Below are 26359 nucleotides of genomic sequence, written 5' to 3'. Positions count from 1 at the left end.
GTCCTTTCAACTGCTTGACATAAAATAAAATTTAAGCTCTAGGAAGAGCTTCTGTTAACCCCTGTCACATCCCCTCTTGTCCTGCTGGGTGCTACACTGGGGGTCTATATACCTCACTTGGAGAAGGTCAGCATTGCACTATGATGCATCTTAGTTAAATTCTTAATTCTTTCGGTTCTGTTGGTAACTTGTCCTTTGGCCAGTCTATAACCATAGATGTCTAACAGAGAATAGAATCTCTTTTTTTCCTTTTTTTTAAATTTGTAGTATAGTTGATTTACAATGTTGTATTAGTTTATGCTGTGCAGAAAAGTGAATCCATTATACATATACATATATCCACTCTTTTTTAGATTCTTGTCCCATATAGGCCATTACGGAGTATTGAGTAGCATTCCCTGTGCTCTACAGTAAGTCCTTATTAGTGATCTGTTTTATATATAGTGGTATGTATATGTCAGTCCCAAATCTCCCAATTTATTCCTCTCCCCCCCAACACTTCATAGGCAAATCCTAATTTGGTCTTTGTTGATTTCCTCATGGAAGAAGAAATGCCTTCTCTAAACGGCATCTTTCTGGCTAGGAGTTTAAAGATTATTTAATCTTGTGGTTTGTAGACTTTTACTTTTCAGAAGCAAAAGTCATCTTTCAAATGAAATTACTCTTGGAACTCTAAATTCTATATCAGCTAAAAGTGAAGACACTCAAGTTGCTATAGGAGCTGAAGGCTCTGCTTACGTGCTGCCTTGCCTGAGATGGTCCTCCAGGAGCTCAGGGTTCTGCAGAAATAGGTTTTAAATCCCATTTCGCCTATGCTTCACCCTCCACCTCTGGCAGTCACCAGTCTAGTCTCTGTATCTATGAGTCTGCATTTTTTATATTCATATATTTTGGGTATTAACCCCTTATCAGATATATGATTTGTAAACATTTTCTGCCATTTAATAGCTTGCCTTTTCATTTGTTGATTGTTTCCTTTGCCGTGCAAATATTTTTCAGTTTGATGTAGTCCCACTTACTGATTTTTGCTTTGGTTGCCTTTGCATTTGGTGTTAAATCCAAAAAAACGTTGCCAAGACCAATGTCAAGGAGCTTACAGCCTATGATTTCTTCCAGGAGTTTTATGGTTTCAGGTCTTGTGTTTGAGACTTTCATCCACTTTGAGTTAATTTTTGTGTAAGATTGTGGTCCAGTTTGCCCGACACCATTTATTGAGGAGTCTGTCCTTTCCCCACGGTATATTCTTGGCTCATTTGTTGTAAATTAAGTGGCCATGTATGTATGCCTGGGTTTATTTTGGGGCACTCTTTTCTGTTCCATTCATCTATGTATCTAATAAGTTATTTATAAATTCAATTCAGCAATGACATATAAAGCAATTAGCCATTTGAACCTGACCGGATATTATGGAGATGTTACATTTCTTAGTTGAGATAGTGGTATTATGGTTTTGTTTTGGGGGAAAAAAAATAATCCTTACCTTTTAGAGATTCCTATTGAAATATATGTGGATTAAATGATATGATATCTGGAATTACTTCAAAATAACCCTGGAAGGGGCAAGTGGATAGGATTGTAGATGAAATAACCTTAGTCATGAGTTAACAGTTATTGAGGCTGTATGTTAAGTATGTGGTGTGATATTCTATTTGTATGTATGTATGAAAATTTCCATTCACATTGCAAAAGTCAACAGATATATATTAATTTTCTATTATGTACAAGACAGAGTACCCTGTACTGAGTACAACAGTACTCCTGTATTGTTGTAGGAGATCGATGCTTTATAAGTGCAAAGGGCTTTGTCTGCCCGTTCTCTGCAGTGAGCCCAGTGTCTAGGGCATAGTGAGGACACAGTAGGTGCTCAGTGCATCTACATGCTGAAACTCAGCCCACACTCTGCTCCCTGAATGGCTGCTCTGTTTTCCCTTCCCAAGAGTGACAGCTCTGGTAACATGCTCCGTGAGTAAACCGTAGACCCCATGCTATGGAGCTGAAAGAAGGCAGAGTCCTGTTCACTTAGGAGTCAGGAAAGTGCTTCTGTGGAGTTCATGGAAATTGATTTTGAAGTGCCCGAGACAAATGCATTCGCTGCATCCAAAACAACATTTCTAAGCAAAGCAAAATTGCTCCTTTAATTTAACATGAATTATTTCTTTCAGGAGCCTGTTAATGGAGTTGCTAACAGTGAGAGGAATACCTCAAAAGGTTGTAGGGGGTCATAGAACCTTCTTAGAACATAACCTAGCCCCCATCTTCCTTCTCTGAGCCTGTTTTTTCAGAGTCCAGCATAACATTATGCCCAGAAATGTGCTTTGCTCAGTGCTTTCTCATGAGGAAGAAGAGTACATGGTATCATAAGAAAAAGGAAAAGCAGAATGAGGAAATTATCAAAAGGAAATGTCAGGAATTCAGGGTGATGGATTGGTCCCATGGGTATGTTTGAGTGATTAGTTAACTCAGAGGCAGAGAAAAATCATGATTTTGAATGTCTGCATGCAGGTGTTAGTATAGTTGCCTCAGAAGGAGAAGAAAAAAGGATTAAAAAAAAAAAAAAAGCTAGTCACACATCTTGACTAGAAGAAGGCTCTTTTGAGAACTCATCAATGTTACATTACAAACACCATTCAAATCTACCAAATGGGCCAGATGGCTGCTCAAATACTGCATGCTGCCAGCTGCCCATTGCTACAGATGAAGTCTTTTCCGCTGACGTTTGTGTAACCCACAAGCACATTATGAAGTGTTGATTCTTTTGATGCTGTTTAACATTTATGTGCCATCATAATTATAAACCATAAATATACATGACACCACGCAACAAATAAAATTGCCCAGCTTTCATTCTGCAAGGGGAGGAGGCTGTGTTTATTACCTGAGAAGAGAGGATGTCTCGCACTCATATTCCATTCTTCGTAAATGTCACTTTTCTCTCACTGGGTGCTCGATCTGCTTGCTGTATGCTCACCAAGCCTTATTCCTTCAAAACGGCACAGACTCCAGGCGCTAATATATATCGCTGAGCCTCAGGTTTTAAAGCATGTCTGGACCAAAAGTCAGAGGGAGAAGATTCAGAAGGATCCAAATAGTTCTAAATGAAGCCAAACTATTCTATTTGACAACATACCACAGGTTCTTTGGAGGTCACCTAACGGGCAGGTGTACAGTGGAAAAGGAAGCTGGCAAATGGTAGTGAATCAGCTTCTTTCACGTCAGACACTTTCTAGAGATGCATTTCTTTTTGCTTTGAAAGACAGCCGATTGAGTGCCATTCATCTGTTAGGAAGGTGGCACTTTCATTTGTATCTGCATCTATAAAACCCGAATGTCTTTTTCCTCCGCAAAAACCTCAGCCCGTGTTTGAGAGAGTGAGAAGCCAGGCAGGAGGTGGAGGGGAAGGTAAAAGCCCACGCTGTTTGGTTAATCAATCACAAGCATGTTAAGGAGTGGGCTGCGATAGAACCCCCTCCCCAGTCAGGGGCACTTTCAGTCTCATCAGGGAAGACCTCTTTAGAACACAGCATTTTTATTTTAGGCCACAGAGCCCAGACAGCATGCTTCGTGGCTCTATAAATACAAGACTCAGATGCTTACTGACGTCCAGCTTTTCTTCTTTTTAACATGTAAACACATGAATGCTCAAAGTGAGTAAATATCTGTGCACTGAGTTTACAATCTTGTCTTTCAGAAATATCGACAGTATATGGCAGGACTTCTGGCACCTCCTTATGGTGTTATGGAAACGGGCTCTAACAATGACAGTAAGTGAAAAATATGAACACTTGTATCTAAAAATTTGCCGTGTGGTATGTGTTTTCACGTGACAAAAAAAATATGTCCAACACCAGCTTAACAGAATAAGTCTCCAGACTCTTTTGTGGATAAACAGACCCACCAGCCCACTCTTGGGTTATTTTAAAAAACTGTTCCTACAGCATAATTATGTGGCCTTAGCTGATAGAGGGAGGTATGCTCTGGTGCTAGTTGGAACTTCAGCATGCTTTCTCAAAGGACCTTTATCTTAAAGGATGGTTTTGGGGCTCTTTTAAAAATGGGGTTCATAAACTGTGTTTATCTCAGTCACATGTAGACACCTGAGTGCCCCACTGCTTGCTTATTTTGATGCTGCTAAGGAAAGAAGCAGCATGAATCATTCTTTATTCTTCTTAAATTGTGCTCTCTTCAAATTCCGAGACTTTTGTAGGAGACTGGTCTCTGGCTGCTCATAAAAGAAAGGAAGTTTTTCTCTGTGATACTCTTGCCTAATGTGTACCCACTAGACTCAAAGTAATTTTGTGTCCTGAGTCTATCTGTTCATGCATGTTGGAAACATCTTTTTAGCACTCAGTACTATCCCTGAGAGTTGCTCGTTGAGGCTCTGGGTCCCTTGACTTGGCCCTTGCCCATGTATGTGTGACAAGGCAGCAAGCCCTGGGGTTTCTGATGCTGTAGCACTTCGTCGCTGACACACTGATGGATCAAGCAGTGCTTCCACTCCAAGCATCTCAGAGCCAAAGTCGCCCTTCATGTCTTCTTGAATACCTCCTTGAATTCCCACTCTCTCGCTCAAACTGATCACTCTCTACAGGTGACCCTTCTTCTCACTTGATCAGGATCTGAAGTGAGCTCCCTTTCCCTCTGTTTCATGTTTCTGGGCAGCCTGTGCATTCTCATCAGTTTCTCTTCTGTCCTTGGAGAGGCGGATGTTGGAGGACAGGTCTTTCTTTCCTTTCATTTCTTCTCCTGTTCTTGATTTTTCTCTTCTGGCTGATCTAGGGATGATCAGTAACCAAGTCAGAAATCCCAGTTGTGCTGTTTCCTAGCTGTGTGGCTTCTGGCAAGGCACTTAATGTCTCTGTGCCTCAGTTTCCTCATAGGATTGTTTTGAAGACTGAAAGAAGCGCACGCATAGAGTGTTTAGAAGGGTGCATGTGTGTGTGCTCAGTCACTTCCAAGTCTTTGCAACCCCATGGTTTGTAGCCCAGCAGGCTCCTCCATCCATGGGATTTTCCCAGCAAGAATACAGGAGTGGGTTGCTATTCCCTCCTGCAGGGGATCTTCCCGACCCAGGGATCAAACCCACATCTCCTGTTTCAGCAGGCAGATTCTTAACATCGCCCCACCTAGGAATCTCCATTTAAAAGGGCACTGGACGTATAATAAGAACCCAAATGATGTGAGCTACTATTTTCTCAACACCAGTGACTCTTTAACCCTTCAAAGTCTGACTTCCGACTTGAACCATCTAAATTCTCCAGTGACCAACTAATAACCAGACTCAGTCATTACTATTCCCCATTCTCTATGACTGAGTAAGAGTTTCCATGTTCAGTCTCCATTCTCCCTTGGGTCCCATGCTCCACTGAGTTATCCTGGTTTTCTCACGTCTCTCTGGCCGCTTGTATTTTGGTCTCTTTCATGGGTACTTCTTCCCCTCATGTGGAAATTCAGTCACTACTCAAGTCCGGCCTTGGCTGTTTTTCTGTTTTTCTCTATACTCTCCCCTCGATTGTTGCATCCTTTCTTGCAACTGATACAGATCCTTCCTGAAACCAGTACCTCCATTTGAGTCTTACAAAAGGCAGCCTAACTTTCCAAATGACTACTGGTTTTCTTTCCACCAGATCGTCCTGCTGGTCTCATGCACTAACAGTGTCGATAATGGAGCACGCGGTGATTCCCACAAACCATCCTGCTGAAAGCCTATTTCCATTCATAACTTCACTGTCCTCCCATACCAGGTGCTAGGCCTCCACTGTTTTGGAGCCCTCCCTTCTCTCACTTCCACCCACTGAGGTTAATCACTGGTCCATCCCTTGCTCCTTCCTCTATAGTGCTCATACTCTTTCCTTTCTCTCCCTGCTGCAGCCCCCTGGCTGAGGGCCTCATCCCCCTTGACCTGAGAGCAAAGATGGCTCAATGGCTGTGAATCGTCATTATTTCACCCTTGGTTTACCCTACACCTGACTTACACAGAACTTTTTCAATTTACTTTTTATTATGACAAATTTCAAACATAGCAGGATGATATAGTTAGCACCTGTATTTTCATCTCTTTGATTTAATTAATATTAAACTTTAATACTTGAATGTGATTATTATTAACTTGATAGGTATTTTCATATAATCATTTTGCCATATTTTCTTCTTCTAGTCATATATATATTTCAGCAGATATTTTTAAAAATGTAGACTTTTCCATGCAAAAACCACACCATTATCACACCCAACTGCTAGTATGATTTTCCTTAGTAACAGCCCCCACTGAATCCAAGTCCAGGTTTCCCCAACTGAATGTCTTTGGACTTCAATCAGGGACCCATGTCATTGTCTCCAGTTTCTATATCTTAAATGTCTTTTAATTTTGAAAAGTCCCTTCCTTTGTTTTTCTTGTTCATATCACTCTGTTGCTCTGAACCTTTAATGATGGCCCACTGCCAGTCATAGAAAGTGAAACTCGAAGACTGCTAATGCCTTAGCCCAACTTTCAGGTTTCTACATGGCCTGAGATCACCTTTTCAATATTATTTCTCTACAGATACCCTAATTTCTATCCAGTCCAATATGATGATTTGTACAACTGCATTTGTCTTATTAAACCTCCTAGAAAGTAAGCTTCTGTTACAACCCTGTATCTCCTCATTCTGTGAAATCTAGTCTTTTTAATATGTTGGATGGGTGGAGGGATAAATGGCTACATGGATTCAAGATGAATTTCTGAGTGCTGACATTGGGATACCCTTACTCTTTCTGAGAGATCTGAGACGTGATGGCAAACATGTTCATTAATACTCTCTGCTTGAGAGGACAACCCTCTCCATCCCCTTGTTTTCTGTTAGAGCTTTAATGTCCTGATACTATGGGGGTCAAAGTTCAATTAGGGTATGTTTCCTAGTAATCTATTCCTTTCTTCCCTCTCCTGCTTACTGCTGCCTATTAGGATGGGTGCTTGGTGCTTTTAATGCCAATATTTTAAGTCCTGTGTGGCTCCTTATTAAAAACATTGAGTGAGTAAGTGTTAGTTGCTCAGTTCTGTCCAACTTTTTGCGGCCCCATGGACTGTAGCCCACCAGGCTCCTCTGTCCGTGGAATTTTCCAGGCCAGAATACTGGAGTGGGTAGCTGTTCCCTTCTTCAGGGGATCTTCCCAACCCAGGGACTGAACCCAGGTCTCCCACCTTGCAGGCAGATTCTTTACCGTCTGAGTCAATGTTTGTAAATGAGTAAATGGATGAATGATTAACTTATTTGCTAAGAAGATTGAGACATCCCTGGAAACAGCCATTGCTGTGCTCACACCTGACTTGAAAGTAGCAAGAGTTGGCTATGCCCAAAATAAAAATTGTGTGCTGGTGGTTTTTATGTGCAACTTGCCCCCAAGTTCAGATCCCTGGAATGGTGTGAGGTAGTTTGCCTTGTAAAAATATAACAATTGCAACTTAAGAGTTTGACGTGTTTTTCTAAAATTCTGAGTATTCTGTTGCTCAAGACAGAGGAATTAGTTGCTCACATGGTGTAAAATAAGCAGGGATAAATTTTTACCTCTAGGAGAGTAAAGCATATGGTAGAAAACCAAAATAAGCATGAAATTTTGTTGTCTGGCACATAGCCCTGCTCTGATTCATTGATTTGTTTATGTTACAGATTTTGGTAGGTGCTGCTATTTTTCCAAGCAGCATTATGTACATTTTTATGGAAAGACAAGTTGAAAACATCAAATTTTTACTTAAATTAAATGGCAAGGGATTTAATTTCCATTTTACAAGCTGATCTTCTAACTCATGTTCTTTCTCTCTTTACTCTTCTAGGGATTCCTGACAAGGAGAACGTGAGTAACTACTCTCTCTGCCTAATTTCTAAAAACTGTCATAAGGTAAAAAATAATTGTGGTAACACTATCAACAAAGAGAACTCTTTATCCATATTCAACAGAGTCATAAATATTTTTCTAATCTCATTCTGGCATCTTTGGGTGAGTCACTGTGAAATATGAAGGGGAGAAGGTCAATGGCTTTGACATGGTCATCACATGTCCTTGATATTAACTAGCACAAAGAAAGGTTATCCTAGGAGCAAACGTTGCTAAGTGTTTTCTTTCTCCCATGGTGCATACATGGCAGTAGAGCAAATCATTAGTTTAACGGCACATAGAAAATAAACTGTTTTTCCTTAATAGGAATATAAAATAGGAAATTTGAGGCCAGTTGATTTTATAAATGCACCCGAATACATTAGAGTTAAATGTTTCTCTTTGGAAGTCGAAAATCATGAATTATCTAATTGGTTAGGGAAAACAGGTAAGAGACTAGGCGGTTTAGGATAAACCTTTTACCAAGAACCGGTGCCAAGTACTCCTTCTAAGGCTTGTAGTGGTATAGTGGCGTTGTCTTTGCATGCAAATAATAATAGTAATGATATTAACTGGACTCTAAATTGTGACAACAACGTGGAAGGGTTAATGTGGAGGTGTGTAAGGATTACTATGAAGTGGTGCTTGGTGGTTCTGGGATGTATCAACTTACTGTGTACCTCGGTGGCTGTACCCAGTGGCAGTGTTACAGAACTATCACCCTTTTCTATTTTTTTCCCTGCTTTTGGTCCTGTGTCTGTAGTAATTTCAGACTATTTCTGTACTCCTTTTCAGAGGTCTGACTCTAGCTTTCTTTAGGTCTTCCTGTTTTCATAATGTTGGTTTTAAAGGGCTGGTGGGGAATTCTGACCCACTGCTGGACCACCACAAACTTGGGTTCAAGACCTAGCAATATCACTTCAAATGTCACATCAGATTCTCATTGGTTGGGTTCAGCAGAGGACTTCAGTTCCTAGTTGAGGGGCTTTGTACAAGCCTCTTGACTTCTCTAAATATCCTTGCCTCGTCTTTAAAATGTGGATGTTGGTTGTGACTATCCTAAGAGGCCATCATGAATATTAAATACAAGAATCTGTGGCAAGTATAGAGATTCATACAGTAGAGCTCAGTAAATGTGAAGACTGTTATAATAATTATTTTATCAAGTCTTATATCATTTACTACCTATTTCTTCTCCTCTGAAAAATATCCTACCCTTTATAAAGTAATTATCCTTTTACATCTTATGGCTCTCCTTAACCTTGAAAGACATTTGGTCCTGTTGAAAGCATCCATGGAGACATTTGGTCCATGCCAAAAAGACCTTGTTATTTGTCCTTTCCAAAAGCACTTGTCATGGACCAAATAGGCTTATGTGCTTTTTTTGGATATAACCTAATTTCAAGGACATTTTGATGTGGACCAAGTGTCCAAAGGACATTTTTGACATAAATGTCTCCTACACCTTCTTAAAATTTGCTCAGTGAACATTTGTAATGGTATTTTGCTATTAAAAATGTATCTTTGTGTGTTGAGTAAAGCTCTAGGTTCATGGAGAGTCTAAAAAAGAGCCTTTAGACTCTAATCGAACTTGGCATCATTTTGGACATGGATATTCCAAAGCACACTGTAACAAATAAATATGTGGATCATGAGCTAAATAAAGATGCTAAAAGGGCATCTGGTGCTTCCCCATCAAGGAACATTCAGTGGTGTGGAGAGCACACCCAGAATGGCCAGGCCCTAGGAGGCCTCAAATATTCTAAACTTCAAAAGGAATCTCAGTCTCTCTTAGACACCCAGTGACCTTTAGGTTGGACCTCCCTGCAGTGGAACAACAGACACAGCGTTCTAAGTAGAGAGCCTACCAGCTGTCATGTAGCTCATTTCATGACAAAAGAAGAATTTGAAGTTCACAGAAAGTCAGATACAAGGACTTTAACAGCATCTTGCCTTCAAAGATTTAAGGGGCTGGCCAGGCTATCTGCCCAGTAACTAGTCATCATACATGCTTATTTGTATTTGTTTGGGTCATTCTATGTCAAATTCACTAGTAAAAGGAAGCATACTTTTTCTCTATCAGTAAGTAGAGTGGATACAATGTCACTGCTTGTTATTCAGAAAGCTCTCCAATGCCATCAGTCAAAATAAAGCAAATAAGATGAAAGACATTCATGAGTAGGGTTGAAGCTCTAGAAAGATAAAAGGAAGCCTAAGAGCCTTAAAGTGGTGTTAATTGAATTACTTCCTTTATAAGAGACAAGCTGTGTTCGTATGATTTCTTTTATCCTTTACCTTCTTTACATGCGGGGCAATATTATAGACCCTTTATGTTTCTCTAATAGCAATAATATGCCTGTGGACTGAAACAAAAGCACTTAAGCTATTGTCTCAGTGTCCAAACAGATTCTTTGTATAAAGAATATATCCTTTTTTCTAGCTCCTACTCTTGATTTTGGTAATCACCATGTTTAACTTTTAATCCAATATCAGACATCAGTAAGTGGTGTTTTTAGCTGCCTTGCCAGCTATATTTTATTGTCATACCCAGGCTTACATTTCATAAAAAGAACTTTCTTTTCATAAGTTGCACTTTTCATAGAAACAAATAGGCTGACAGCTAACTTGCTGGATTATTTTGTTTACTACTTACTGTAACTGATAGGAACATCATTCAACTTTAGATCACACCAGATACTGGAACCTGTAAAATAATTGATAACAGTATTAGAAAAATGACCATTGAACTAATAAAGCAAGGAAATCATTTTGGCGTGGTTGCAGTTGTTTGAGGCCTTTGGTTTTATAGATTCTTTGATCTGTTTAAGTTTTCTTTTTTCTGTCTCCTGTAAGTGCCATACCTGACTGACCATGTTTAACACAGAAGGTAAAAATAATCACAATGAAAAGAAAGCTTTCTAGTTGAATGTTAGGGTTGCCCTTTGAAGAAAGAGCTTGTCTATAATATTTTCTGCTTAGACAGACTTTGTTGCTTATTGTGCTCCATTCTTTTGAGAGGCAACTGCTAAGGAGTTTTGTACTTTTAGAAAGTTATACATTTCTTCCTCAGTATGGAAGGAGCCAGAAAATAGACTCAGGAGGATGTTAAGAAAAAAATCCCATTTTCTGATTTACAAACATCTTGTTTCTAAAAGGATCATTTGAGATCTTCATTTTTTAGGCAGTGATACCATTGACAGTGTGATTAGCAAGCTTCTTGTGAAGTATGCAAGGATACTTTCCCAATACACAGCACTATCAACTCAGAGCTCAAGGATTTCCCAAGCCCTGGAAGAAATGATGCCAGCAGTTAATAACAAGCAAGCCTGGGGGTCTTGCAAAACTATTTGGTAGGTCTCTTTTTAAGAAGATTACTTAAGCTTCCCAAACTTAAAAAAAGATCGTGGGTTATTTATATGAAGAATAATTTTAGAAATTATTATAAAGACGTAAGCTTTTAAATGGCAAATGGTAAGGACATAGTTTACGTGCTTTGTGAAAAGTCTCATTAAGGAGAGGGCAGTAGAAGAATAAATATCAAGTAACTATTAGGGTCAATAGGTTAGCAAGTTTAGGAATTTTTAGGGACTATAATAACATCTCTATTGTTGCTCTTCTTCAAGGTTAGAGAAAGCAAATCAGAGTGTTTTCCACCAATTAAATGACAGCATCTTATTTTAGCATTACAGATTGGCTGTGATGCTAGGCCAGATGAAGAAAAGGGAAATTGTGTATTCTTGTACAAACTTAAAACATATTAAAAAAATTTTTTTTAAACTCCATAGAGAATTCCCAGGTGGTCCAGTGGTTAAGACTTCATGTTCCAATGCAGGGGTATAGGTTAGGTCCCTGTTCAGGGAGCTGAGATCCCGCATGCCTTACAGCCAAAAATCAAAACATAAAATGAACAGTATTGTAACAAATTCAATAAAGACTTTAAAAATGGTCACATTTAAAAAAAAAAATCTTTAAAAAATAAAGAAGATCCCATGTTGTTGTTGTTACTCAATCGCTAAGTCATGTCTGACTCTCTGTGAACCCATGGACTGCAGCATGCCAGGCTTCCCTGTCCTTCACCATCTCCCGGAGCTTGCTCAAACTCATGTCCATTGAGTCAATGATGTCATCCAACCATCTCATCCTCAGTCTCCTTCTCCTCCTGCCTTCAGTCTTTTCCAGCATCAGGGTCTTTTCCAATGAGTCAGTTCTTCACATCAGGGGACCAAAGTATTGGAGCTTCAGCTTCAGCTCCAGTCCTTCCAATGAATATTCAGGTTGATTTTTGTTTTAGGATTGACTGGTTTGATCTCCTTGTTGTCCACGAGTTTTCAACTCCAGCTTTCAAACTGAATTCAAACCAACGGTATTATGGTGGAACACAGTTTTAAAATCCTACTTTAAAACATGACTAGTAGGCATCCAGAGCTTATCAGACCACCTTGGCCAGAGTTCACAGCTTTGCCCTAGGAGCCATGTCCCTCTGTTCTAGGGTGAGAATGGTTTAACCAGCGCTGTCACACACTGAAACAATACATATGTGACTAGCTGAGGGTGCGACGCTCTACACAGGAGAGCAAACCAACCAAATGCTGAAAGCAGGAAATCCCAAGCTGCTCATTTTCATTCTGAAGGACAAGTTGCTTATCACCAAAGTGAAGATTAGATTTAGCAGTGTTGCTGGCCCCAAACTATGCATTGTGCAGTGTGTATACACTCATTCCTTAGCTAGCCTATTAGAAAGCAGAGCTCAGTGAGCAAAGACTGACTTTGCAACACCTCCTGGGAAAAACAGCCTCTTAATGTCCAAGGTGCCAAGGACAACTTCAGCTCTTGGTCTCTGAAGAAATGTTTGTCTTTGTGTTTGTGAGTTACGTGTTTTATGGGGCAGGAGGCCATTGCTCACTTTCTTTCTGCTGCTTATTTCATCTCTTCCTCTCCTCATATAAAAGCTGGTCCATGCTATTCTCGCTCTCTCTCTGTCTAGCTTCTGCAGTGGTATCCTGATTGAATGTTTTTCTCTTTTTTATTTTAATTTTATTGGAATAGAGTTGATTTACAATGTTGTGTTAGTTTCAGGGTTACATCAAAGTGATTCAGTTATACATGTATTCATTCTTCTCAGATTCTTTTCTCTTAGAGGCTATCACAGAGTATAGAGTTCCCTGTATACAGGGAGCTATTTTATTCAGTGTGCTATAGAGTAGGTCCTTGTTGGTTATCTATCTTACATGCAGTTGTTGTGTGTGTGTTTATCCCTAGCTCCTGGTTTATCCCTCCCCCACCATGTTTTCCTATTGGTAAACATGTTTGTTTTTGATATCTGTAAGTCTGTTTCTATTTCTGATTGAATTTTTAAGATGATGCATAGTTGTCCTTTCTCTGCATAGTAAATGCAGGGAACTCTCTGATGATCTGATCTTCTGCTGTCAGTTAAGGCATGTGTTTGTAACTTTTGAATGTTCTCACCAGTGTTCACAGGACTGGCTTGCTGTGAGTTTGCTTGATAAAAGGGTATCTTTTAGGGTGTATTGAGGTGATGGTTCCTTAATATATTTTAGACTTACTTTTATAATATTATGAATGATATTTGGTGACTGATTCAGTGCTCTCATGTTAGTGTGTCTACATTTTTATGGAGTAGAACTTTTGAATGCTGCAGTCATGCTCATGGTTTCCTAGGGCTGCCACTGAGTTATACCACGTAACCCTGCTTTGAATATGTTCTCAGTCTTTTCTGAAATCAGAATTTGACTTGAGCAAGATATCACAGAGAACCTGAGAAGCGTTTAATGGTTGAAAGTAATAATCATTAAAGAATAAATAAATATCACAAAAGAAATGATATTCGCCAACCTCTCCAGCTGCCAGCCCCTGCCTGCTCTCCCTTTAACAAATGGCATGGCCTTGAGGGGAGGCCACTCGGTGTTGGCTGTGCTGCTGAAAATTAGTTCCACTCTCTGCCGGGCAAGGAACGTGCTGTCATGTTGATAGTAAGACACTACACTGCTGATTCCAGAGTTATGGGTGAGTACATCACTGTCTTCAGAAATATTTTATCCTGTGCTGCAAGCAATTATATTCATCATGTCAAGTGAAGTGAAATCGCTCACTCATGTCCAACTCTTTGTGACCCCATGGAGTGTAGCCTACCAGGCTCCTCCATCCATGGGATTTTCCAGGCAAGAATACTGGAGTAGGTTGCCATTTCCTTCTCCAGGGGATATTCCCGACCCAGGGATCAAACCCCAGTCTCCCGCATTGTAGGCAGACGCTTTACCCTAGTAACTGGATGCTTATAGCTTGTTATCTCAATCGACTGTGAGACTAAAATATATATAGTATTGTTTGTTTGGTGTACTTGAATTTTTATTGTTCTTGTTTTGACAAACTGAAATCAAATTATTTGCAAAATATGTTTTAGGTTTAGGCGAGAAAATTGTAGTGTTATCAGATTGGATAAAGTAATCTAACGATTGCAGATCATTTAGAATTTGGATTCTTTTCTAATAATAATTTGGTGTCAAACATGTTCCCCTGAGTTGATAATATTAAAATAATCTATAGTTCTCTTTCAGTTAGTTCAGTTCAGTTGCTCAGTCATGTCCGACTCTTTGCGACCCCATGGACTGCAGCACACCAGGCTTCCCTGTCCATCACCAGCTCCTGGAGCTTACTCAAACTGATGTCCATCGAGTTGGTGATGCCATCCAACCATCTCATCCTCTGTCATCCCCTTCTCCTCCTGCCTTCAATCTTTCCCAGCATTAGGGTCTTTTCAAATGAGTCAGTTCTTCGCATCAGGTGGCACATCAGTTGAGTTTCAGCATCAGCATCAGTCCTTTCAATGAATATTCAGGACCGATTTCCTTTAGCATGGACTGGTTGGATCTCCTTGCTGTCCAAGGGACTCTCAAGAGTCTTCTCCGACATCACAGTTCAAAAGCATCAATTCTACAGTGTTCAGCTTTCTTTATAGTCCAACTCTCACATCCATACATGACTACTGGAAAAACCACAGCCTTGACTAGACAGACCTTTGTTGGCTAAGTAGTGTCTTTGCTTTTTAATATGCTGTCTAGGTTGGTCATAACTTTTCTTCCAAGTAGTAAGCGTCTTTTAATTTCATGGCTGCAGTCACCATCTGCAGTGATTTTGGAACCCAAGAAAATAAAGTCTATTACTGTTTCCATTGTTTCTCCATCTATTTGCCATGGAGTGATGGGGCCGGATGCCATGATCTTAGTTTTTTGAATGTTGAGTTTTAAGCCAACTTTTTCACTCTCCTCTTTCACTTTCATCAAGAGGCTCTTTAGTTCTTCTTCACTTTCTGCCATAAGGGTGGTGTCATCTGCATATCTGAGGTTATTGATATTTCTCCCAGCAGTCTTGATTCCAGCTTGTGCTTCATCCAGCCCAGAGTTTCTCATGATGTACTCTGCATATAAGTTAAATAAACAGGGTGACAGTATACAGCCTTGACATACTCCTATCCCAATTTGGAACCAGTCCGTTGTTCCATGTCCGGTTCTAACTATTGCTTCTTGACCTGCATACAGATTTCTCAGGAGGCAGGTAAGGTGGTCTGGTATTCCTATCTCTTGAAGAATTTTCCACCATTTGTTGTGATCCATACAGTCACAGGCTTTGGCATAATCAATAAAGCAGAAGTAGATGTTTTTCTGGAACTTTCTTGCTTTTTCTATGATCCAACAGATGTTGGCAATTGATCTCTGGTTTCTCTGCCTTTTCTAAATCCATCTTGAACATCTGGAAGTTCATGGTTCACGTATTGTTGAAGCCTGGCTTGGAGAATTTTGAGCATTACTTTGCTGGTGTGTGAGATGAGCGCAAATTGCGGTAGTCTGAACATTCTTTGACATTGCCTTTCTTTGGGATTGGGATGAAAACTGACCTTTTCCAGTCCTGTGGCCACTGCTGAGTTATCCAGGTTTGCTGGCATATTGAGTGCAGCACTTTCACAGCATCACCTCTTATGATTTGAAATAGCTCATCTGGAATTCCATCACCTGCACTAGCTTTGTTCATGGTGATGCTTCCTAAGGCCCACTTGACTTCACATTCCAGGATGTCTGGCTCTAGGTGAGTGATCACACCATTGTGATTATCTGGGTCATGAAGATCTTTTTTGCATAGTTCTTCTGTGTATTCTTGCCACCTCTTCTTAATATCTTCTGCTTCTGTTAGGTCCATACCGTTTCTGTCGTTTATTGTGCCCATCTTTGCATGAAATGTTCCCTTGGTGTCTCTGATTTTTTTGAAGAGATCTCTAGTCTTTCCCATTCTGTGTTTTCCTCTATTTCTTTGATCTCCCAACAATCCTTTTGCTCTGGGTGTCTGAGAATCACCATTTTATGTATGAGGAAACTGAGGGTCATAGTTCTCCTTACCTTTAGATGAAATTACGTTATAGGTAGATGTACATATACACACATATGTGCATTTACAGACACGTACAGAGGTATTATAAACTTATGTTTAACAATTTGCATTCTTTAGAATTCCTTGAAAAGAAAATTGTAACACCACTTTTAGCAATATGATCTGGCTTTGTTCAGAATTCTTATTTCCAGTTTCTATAAATGTGTAGATTCTCTTCAACTTTGTTTTATTTTCTATTTTCCTTCAGTCAAAGAATGATTCAGAAATACACACAGAATGCCATCTAATTGTTTGAACACCTTTCATTGAATGCATATGGATTGATCCATCCCAAGCCCCACGTGGGGCTATGAAAATCAAGCGTGACACCTCAGTGAGTTGCAGAAGGGTGGAGGCGGCATGGGAAGGCAGCCAGCACAATGACCTGCTGTGGCACATGCGGTTGGGCGGGTGTGGCGTGAGGGCGTGGCCTCAGAGGCTCGAGTCAAGTCCCGCTCTGCTGCCCACTAATCAAGTGAAGGTGGCGAAGTTAGTTCATAAGCTTTTACTCCTCTGTTTCCCCATTTACAGAGGAGGAGTTATAGTAATGCAGGAGTAGTGGCATCGAGGTGGAAGGCAAGGGGGCTTCCTGGAAGACTAGTGAAATGACACACGTGAAGCACTCTGCCAGTAAGTTCTCTCAGGAGACCCGAGGGGTCAGTGGGGTTCCCAGAAGGGGAGGGCTCAGGGCTGGCCTCCTGGAGGAGGAGGAAAAGCCTTCATGCCCTCTTGATGGAAAGTAGATGTTACCCAGGTGGAAGGGCAAGGAGAACGTTGCATGAACAAAGGAAGAGAGTACCAGAACTTTTCAGAATCTTTTAAAATCAAAAACTTTTCATTATTTCGGACTCTCATTTGCTAGGAGACCTTGCAAAGTTGTCAGTATCTGGCTTCTAAGCTTCAGGCATTTCGGGGTTCCAACAAAGCACCATATTTTTCCCCCTAAAGGTTGATTTCTTTTGAATGTAGTTGGGGAATCAGCTTGAATTCCCCCCTATTTGTCCCTCCCAATATCATGCCTTCCTTTTAAAAATGACAGATCTAGAGCTGATGCCTTTGAAGCCTATTGTTCACTCTGATCTCCAGCTCCGTTTTTACTATAATTGCCCAGTCAGTGCTCTCTGATTTCTGTGGTTCTCCTTTGTTTTTTTTCCCCCTCTTCTCTTGAATGAATCACTCTGCAAAGCTTTCTATTGAATTTTGACCTCTTTTTCCTTTTCCGATTGTCAAGGTCACTTTAAATTTCATTCCAGTTTTCCTAAGTGCCAGCCACCCCCACCCAATTGGGTATCACTGTCAAGTTTAATAAGGATGCTTTTGATTCCATATTCAAGGCATTAATCAACATGTTAAATCCAGCAGCATTCAGCAGAGGACCTAACCTTGTGGAATTTAATTTGGTTTCTGCTAATTTATTTGCATACATTATAAAATTACCCCATCTGGACATGAAAAAGAAACTTAGGAAAGCATACCATGAAAATAACTAGTAAAACAAGTGCAAAGTCATTAAATTCACTTGTGTCTTGCTTTCTACTTACTTGTAGTTTGACAGAAAAGGAAGGGGAGAATTTTATTTGTGTCTCAGAAGACACTAGTATGACCGGATTCGATACTTGTTCATTGTTATATCTGTGCCCTCAGAGGTATACTGACTTCTGTCCCTGATGCTTAATAACTAGCAACACTGAACAAGTCTCAGGTCCATGACCCTCAGATTCCTCATCGATAAAATGGTGATTCCCTGACACCCACAGCAAAAGGATTGTTGAGAGATCAAATACGATAACTCAGGGGGAGAATTCCCAAACTTGACCACTGCCTGCAAATATAAAACATTGCATTAAGCTTTCCTGGAGCTTCATTCTAAACGAGATGATACCCTTGTTTGTAACCTCAGCCCAGGGATATTAACCTGATCCCCACTGAGGTTGTCCAGTGGGTTCTAGTTTGGGAGGAGACTGGGTCTGGGAAGCCTTATAAAGGTGCTCTTGCATTCTGGTAGGACTCGGTCCAGTGCTTAATTCTGGGAAGACAGCAGGATGCCAGATGAAAAGTCATTCATCTTAATGTCCGTGTAACTTGGCTCAGCCAAGAGAAGGAACAATTCCCAAGTCACACCAAGCACTGATTTAGTGCTGTAATTTGATAGCCGAATCCCAAACAAAGTGAGGAAACCACACCCGCAGTTGACTACAAAGATGAATAGGGTAGAGAGTAAGCACTATAAGAGAGGAGAGAGTAAGACGATAAGCTGAAGAAGGCGCCAGGATTGTTTCGGGGCCCAGAGAGAATTATGGATGTCATCATGGCGGTCCACCCAGCACCTTCTAGTTTTAGGGTATGTGAGCTTTTTTAACATTATGTTTAGCCAATTCTTCTATTTAAATTGTCAAAACATAACAATGTACAACCACCTAGAAAAGGAATTTGTAACATATTGCAAAAATGGCACTATCATTCAACAAGATACTCTTTTTACTGAAACAGGTAATGATCCCTTACCCCCCATATGCACCTGTCCCCGGCTCCCCCAGGTTTATATTTTGTGTATTTTCTGTCTTTTTCTCTTTGCTCTCTGGTACATTCAGAAAAACACTTGGGCTCCCTCTGGTGGCCGTTCCAATGTTTCTACATGTTTAACTTTACAGCTGAAGTTTTAGCTAACATGGCACAAAATGTTTGGATGAAAGTGGAAATATTAATAGTAAATATTATTTTCTTTTTGACTTGGAACTTGGGAACCTCCAATTAGCCAAAATATCCAACTCATTCCTTCATCCATTCATTCACTCATGTCTTCCAGTCTAATATGTTGTTGATAGTTTCACTTTTCTAAACGAAGGGGTATCTGGTCTGCAAGTCCGTAGAAAGATATTGAGTTGCAATTCTGTAAGTCAAACAGAGTTTCCCAAGAAGTGATTATATTGACTAGCATGTTTTTATAGAATGCTTACTGTCTTTTAACTCAGAGTTGAATATTGTGAGAAAGATTTTGTTGCTTACTTTAAAAATACATGAATAAACTCTTCTTTAACAGTTATCAGTGCCGTACTATTTCTTCTTCTCCTTTCAATCATATACCGGTTCTATTTACCCCATAGAATTTCATCCTGTTGTAATCAGTCTTTGTCCAGGCCTGTTTACTTTTTAATTATGCCAATATATTAGTCAATAAACAGATTTAGCTACACTAACAAAGACCCAAACATAACAGTGTCTAAAATAGAAGATAATTTTCCTTCTTGTTAAGTGACAAAATGTGAGCTGTCCAGCATTCATGTTGCACCTCCATGTTGTAATGTACTTTTGTGATTGAAAGTCTCTATTGATCGTCCTCTATACTTTGATGTATCAAAAATAAGTGTATAAGTTTAAATCATAGTGTTTGAAAATTTCTAATGACCATTAGTCTCCTTTAAAATTTTTCTTTTCAATTTAGTAATAACAGTAGTATACAATTGCTAAAACAAAATAAATATTTTATATATTTTTAGAAATCATTATTAAATATTAAAGTAAATTATAACTGGAAGTGCATGATTGAATGACGGGCGCCTCTTAAAAATGAATTTGTTATCTATATGCAGCAAGGGGTTAACATCAATTCTACTCCACTTCTTGGTTTTTAGATATGTAAACAGTGGAAAAGCTTGTTCACATAAATAAGCAGATGGGAATGGAAATAGTTTTAAATAGCAATGTCACTAAATTCTTTGACTCCTAGGCAGCTAGTGTGGTGCCTCAGGGAGAAAGAGAGATATTGTGGTTACACTGGAGGTTGTGGCAAGTGTGGCATTCTGGGTAGATTTTGAAAATGGAGTCAGATTTTCTAATGAGTTAAATGTGAGGTGAGAGAGGAGGGGAGAAGTCAGGGATGACTTCAGGGTTCTTAGCCCCACCTTGTAGAAGGATGCATCTCAAACAACTAAGAAAGGGAAGACTGAAGATGAAATGAATTTGGAGACCTAGTTTGAAGGTCATTATATTCGACAGTATGCAGGAATGAGATGTGATTAGGCTTTTGTACTATACCCCTATCCAGTCAACAGTTAATGATAATAAATATTAGAGAGTGATGATCAGATTTGATTTTGGGTATTTATACTGAGTAGCATATGCCCGGGACATGAATAAAGTTAGAATGTATCTGAAGAACGAAAAATAAGACAAAAATAAGCAAGAATTGTATTAGGTTTGGCTCTCCCCACCCCTGTTATATTTTGTAGATTTTTAAGAGAATTTGTGTTTGTGAGCAAATTTTGTGTGTAACTGCAGATATCACCTTTCAAACAGGAGGTTAATAACAGATTGATTTATGGAATATTTTCAAGTAGAAATAGTAAATGAATCAAGCTAACAAAATGTGACTTAATTGACATCCTCAGGGACCTACTTTAATGAATAGGTAGAGGGATATTATTTGTAACTTAGCCCACAAATTATTTCTATATGATTTAAATGACTGTGACCTGCTTGAAACAATTTGTTAATTAGTTTAATCATTCTCTTTATAGTTTCTTATATTTCTAAATGGGTTAACAGCCCCCTTTTTCTTAACTAAATTAATTTTTCCAGCCTAGCCACAAATTTCCAATTAAGTTTGAGGGAGTGAAGTAATTATATAATAGGAGCAAAGTGATGATATTTAATTTTTTTTTAAATCAACTAACACTTAAGTGGCTACTATGTGCCATGCAGATACATACTTTGATTCTGGAGATAAAGTCCAATAAAACCAATTCTTGACTTCAAAGAGCAAACAGCCTAACAGTTTAAACTGCCTAGGACAGAGATGAGTAAAGGAGTAATTATATCAGAATGTAGTACTGAGAGAGATTGGAGTTAAGTGCCAAAATAATGCACAGGTTGTAAAAGCCCTGTCCCTTGAACCCAAGGATTTCTGAGAAAGTTTCATTATTTACCACTGTGAATGTTTTCCTTCCTAATAGAATACAGTTACTAAGTTACTGTATAACTTGAGACTATGGAGGATACAAGTGGTAGAAACCCATTTTAAGCCACTTTAAAAGTAAAGTCCACAGGAAAAGCACTTGTGGCGCTGACCTCAGGATAACAGAACCCAGAGACTGCTTCCACTTCTCCTCAAGCCTGGAAACATGGCCATCAACAATTTCTGGGTTTTCCCCAGCAGTTGCTGTTAGAAAATCTCGGGGAAGGACACGGACTGATCCAGTGTGGGTCATGTGACCCCTCTACCCCAATATTGAGTCGGTGTGGGTGGGATACCACTGTGGGCTCAGCTCTGACCATGGGGATGTCTGTGCCTGGAAGAACGGGGGACAGGAAATAGTAGCTGTTCGCTATTCCGCCCAAGTGAGCACATTCATCTGACTGCTAGGAAAAAATCAGCCCCCTTCCTCTGGTGTACTCAGATAACATCATAATGCAATCAATATCTCATTTGAGGGTTAGTCTTCATCCCTTGTTTATGAAGAAATAGGACAGAGCAGTTATGAGAATAATGTTGACATTACATTTTGCAATAGCTTTGATTGCAGGAAGCATTGTGCTTTAGAAATTCCATGCATTCCATTCAGTCAGAATCGTAATTTCTTTTTCACTGTCTTCTTAACATGCATGATGTGGAAATTAACAGGATTTGATCTTGTTAAGTCTTTTGAGATACTTGGGTGTGGGTTCTGAGCCAGTAGATGATAGCGGCAATCCTATTTGTCCTAGGATATTACAGGAATTCTTCTTTTTTATCTATTTCTTTCTAAGTCTTTAGAGTCTGTGAGCCAAATTTACATTCAGATGAGTCATTGAAGCTTATATTGTGTGCCTAAAAGGAAATGTTTATGCCAAGAGTCTAAGATGAAGTCTAGCAAGACAGTGAATTTTTAAAATCATGGTTATCTTTTCCTGATCATGAATGTAATAGTGCTTATTTGGAAACATAAGACTGTTTTTTAAAATCTCCTATAAATGCCACCACCCAGAGCTCTGAGTGTTTCTATATTTAATGCCTAGTAACAAAATTTTGTTTACACTGTATATATAGTTTCATGTCTTACTTTTTTCAGTGAAGTTTTTTAAAGGACTTTAATATTGTCTCAACAATATTAGTGAATGAATTTCCTCTGCAATATTGTTTTTTCAAACAGCTATCTATATCTTGTAAAAGTTAGTATTCACGTCATCCCCTTCCCATTTTTTGGAATTATTTTTGGTTACATTGCTGTTCTTCATTTCTGATGTTCTAAGTTTCTGACTGGTATCATTTCCTTTCTGACTGAAGAACTTCCTCTAGAAATTCTTGTAAAACAGGTCAGCTGGCTACAAATTTGCTAACATTTTCCTTCATTTGAGAATATCTTTCCATTACCTTCATTCCTAAAGGATATTTTAAAGGATAGAGAATTATGACTTGACAGCTTCTATCTTTTAGCATTTTTTTATGAACCAATATTGGTTCATTATCATTAATGAAAGTCCATTGTTTATTCAAACTCCCTTTGTTTTTATGTAGTACCCTTTTCTGTTCCTACATCCATCGCTTCTAGGATATCACTTCATCTTTAGTGGTCCTGCTTCCTTAGGCTCCTTGGGTGTTCCAATTTCTCAGAAAAGTCATTGAAGCACTGGCAGGTTTAAAGCATACTGGTCAATTATTTAGAAGGATATTCCTCAGTTGTGATTTGTCTGATTATTTTTTTCAAAATCAAGCTCAGATCATAGGTTTTCAGGGAAAAGACCAGAGATAGATCATTTTTATCAAACCATGTCAAGAATACATACTATTAAGGCAATTTATCATTGTTAATGTTGACTTTGATTATCTGGTTAAGGTAGTATTTTCCACATTTCTCCACTATAAAGTCATCCCTTTTCCATACTGAACTCTTTGGGAGAAAGTCACTATGCATAGACCACACTTGAGAAGGGAGTTATGCTCTACCTCCTTGATAGCGGGTATCAATGTACATCATTTGGAATTCTTCCATGTGAAGTATTCTCTCTTCTACCACATTTATTTATTTATTCAATTATTTTTCATATCAGCATGAACTCATGGGTATTTATATTTTGGGTTATAACCCAGTATCACTATATTTATTTTATTGGTCAAATTGTTCCAGCATTGACCACTAGCACTCCAGTATTCTTGCCTGGAGAATCCCAGGGACGGGGGAGCCTGGTGGGCTGCCGTCTATGGGGTCGCACAGAGTCGGACACAACTGAAGCGACTTAGCAGCAGCAGCAGCTCTTTAAGTTGGCTCCTGTGTTTCTTTGACATATTCCCTCATTGTATTTTATGTTTTTGGACACTTTCTGACACAACTAGATGCTTTTATATTCCCTGTCCCCATCTTAGCAAGAGCTGTTTTGCCAATGATCCTTGGTTCCTTTTACTGAAGACTAGTATTAGAAACCAGGAGAAGGCAATGGCACCCCACTCCAGTACTCTTGCCTGGAAAATCCCATGGACAGAGGAGCCTGGTGGGCTGCAGACCATGGGGTCGCTAAGAGTCGGACACGACTGAAGCGACTTAGCAGCAGCAGTATTAGAAACCAAGATTTGCGTGGTAGATGTCCTTGTTACTACTGGGATTATTGGGGTGTTACTGCTTCTAAGGCGGGCTTCCCAAGTGACACAGTGGTAAAGAATCCGCCTGCCAGTGCATGAGACTCAAGAGACTGAGGTTTGATCCTTGGATCAGGAAGATCCCCTGGAGGAGGAAATGGCAACCCACTCCAGTATTCTTGCCTGGAAGATTCCATGGACAGAGGAACCTGGCAGGCTACAGTCCATGGGGTCACAAAGAATGGACACAGCTGAGCTCCTGAGCACACACACATTGCTTCTAAGCCTTCTCAGCTAAAAGAGCAAGGAAATATATGTGAGTGTACCAGCCCATGCATAATCCATATCTATAAATATATATATATATATACACACACACACGCACACACACCCCTATCTGTATCTATACTTAGCTAAGTATGAATTCATACTGATTTATCTAATTGTTAATCCATTACTAAATGGAACATTCTAGCCTTTTCTCCTTGTTTGTCTGAAAGATCCCACTCTAATAGTGATAAATTTGACTTGTACCATCTGAAAGTGAAAGTTGCTCAGTTATGTCCGACTATTTGTGACCCCATGGACTGTGGTCCATGGAATTCTCCAGGCCATAATACTGGAGTGGGTAGAAATTCCCTTCTCCAGGGGATCTTCCCAACCCAGATATTGAACCCAGGTTTCCCACATTGCAGGCAGATTCTTTACCAGCTGAGCCACAAGGGAAGCCCAAGAATACTGGAGTGGGTAGCCTATCCCTTTTCCAGTGGGTCTTCCTGACCCAGAAATCAAACCTCAGTCTCCTGCATTGCAGGCAGATTTTTTACTAACTAAGCTGTCAGAAAAGCCCTGTACCATTTGCCATCTATTTAATTTTCTAATTCCAGCATACATGTGTAGTGGTTTTGATTACCTGTACCCATATGAGAAGCAAACTTTATCAACTGGAATAGAGTGCTTATGTATAGTGTTTTTGCTTTTAGTCTTACAAACTCTATTCATTTCCTAAATTATCTAAGTAGCACCTTCCCTACCTCCCTCACTCTACTCCCTTTATTTTATACATTTGTAATAAAGTCAGATTCTTTTGTCAAGGTCTGCATTCCATCCTGGAATCCCTAACCTCCTAAATCATAGTTTTGTTGTTGTTGTTTAGTTGCTAAATTGTTTCTGGCTCTTTTGCAACCCCATGGACTGTAGCCCTTCAGGCTTTTCTGTCCACAGAATTTCCCAGGCAAGAATACTGATGTGGATGGCCATTTCCTTTTTTTAGCCTTTGCTATTTCAACAGTTCAATTTAAGTACATTGCGCCAGCTGCTGTGGTCAGCACTGGAGCACCAGGGAGAATAAAACAGACACAGCCCACCCTCTCAGATCTCGTGGTCTGTTAAAAATGTCAAATAGTAAACAAATAATTACAACTGTGCCATGTGTTGTTACTAAAGAAAGTGCTGGATGCCCTAAAGCAGCACTGTCCCATAGACATATGAGTCACGTATGTAATCCTCAAATTCTCTGCATTTTAAAAAGGAAAAAGTAAGATTATTTTTAATAATGTATTTTATATAGCCCAGTATATCTAAAATATTCTCATTTCAACATTTCACCATTATTTGTCATTGTTGTTTAGTCACTAAATCGTGTCCGACTCTTGTGACCCCATGGACTGTAGCCTGCCAGGCTCCTCTGTCCATGGAATTCTCCAGGAAAGAATACTGGAATGGGTTGCCATTTCCTTCTCTAGGGCATCGTCCCAACCCAGGGATCAAAACTGCCTCTCCTGCATTCGCAGGCAGATTCTTTATCACTGAGCTACCAGGGAAACCATTACTGACATAGTTTACTTTTTGTCCTTGTATTTCGTTTTCAAACTCCAGTATGTATTTCCTATATCTCATCTCAGATTAGCCACATTTCAAGTGCTCCATGATCACATCTGGCTAGTGGCTACCGTATTGGACATCATACCTCTAGCAGCATATGATGGAGAGCCTGGTACATTTTGCTGGGACTTCCCATTGAAGGATAAGGAAGTCAGGAAAAGGGAGAGTAATACATGTTATAAGAAGTAAGAATAGACGCAGCAAAACCTGTAAAAAGATTTTGACATTTTTGAGGGGAGAACATTCTGAGCAATTGGAGCAAGAAGGAGAATGGAAAATGAGACTGGAGAGGTAGGCAGGGGTGAAATTATGAAAAGCCTTTAGAATAATGTTAAGAAGTTTGGCTTCATTCCATAAAGAATGGAAGACTGTTGAAGGGTTTTACGTAGAAAAGCAACATGATCAGATTGACTTTGTAAAAAAAAATCAGTCTTACTTCAGAGGGCAGAAGGACAAGGACATTACCCATAGAAGGCAGGATAGAATGGTGGTTAACTAGAGGATTCCGGTACCAAAGCTGCCACCTGCCAGCCATGTGACCCAAGATAAGAGGCTTAACCTTCTGTAAGCCTCAATTTCCTCACCTGTGAAATGGAAATAATCAGTTCAGTTCAATTCAGTCACTCAGTTGTGTCTGAC

The 26359-nt window shown here is 39.6% G+C and overlaps 1 protein-coding gene across 19 annotated transcripts in view; it reads left to right on the top strand.

The window, feature by feature from the left end:
* RAPGEF4 (Rap guanine nucleotide exchange factor 4) overlaps positions 1 to 26359 on the top strand; it is a 318142-nt gene that overhangs the window by 166227 nt on the left and 125556 nt on the right. For 7 of the 19 annotated variants that reach the window (XM_081584651.1, XM_081584649.1, XM_081584653.1 and 4 more), the window contains 2 exons: positions 3689 to 3761; positions 7808 to 7827. In XM_081584651.1, the coding sequence (XP_081440777.1) occupies positions 3689 to 3761; positions 7808 to 7827 (93 nt within the window). Of the gene's footprint in view, positions 1 to 3688; positions 3785 to 7807; positions 7828 to 18510; positions 18629 to 26359 lie in introns of those variants that run through there. The other 12 variants (XM_081584665.1, XM_081584661.1, XM_081584662.1 and 9 more) reach the window with 3 other exon arrangements.

The sequence above is a fragment of the Giraffa tippelskirchi genome, chromosome 3 (genome assembly GCF_054371585.1).
Source record: "Giraffa tippelskirchi isolate mGirTip1 chromosome 3, T2T-mGirTip1v1.2.pri, whole genome shotgun sequence".
NCBI classification, from domain to species: Eukaryota; Metazoa; Chordata; class Mammalia; order Artiodactyla; family Giraffidae; genus Giraffa; species Giraffa tippelskirchi.
Note: the sequence above shows the minus strand (reverse complement) of the source record. Positions and strands in the feature narration are given on the sequence as shown.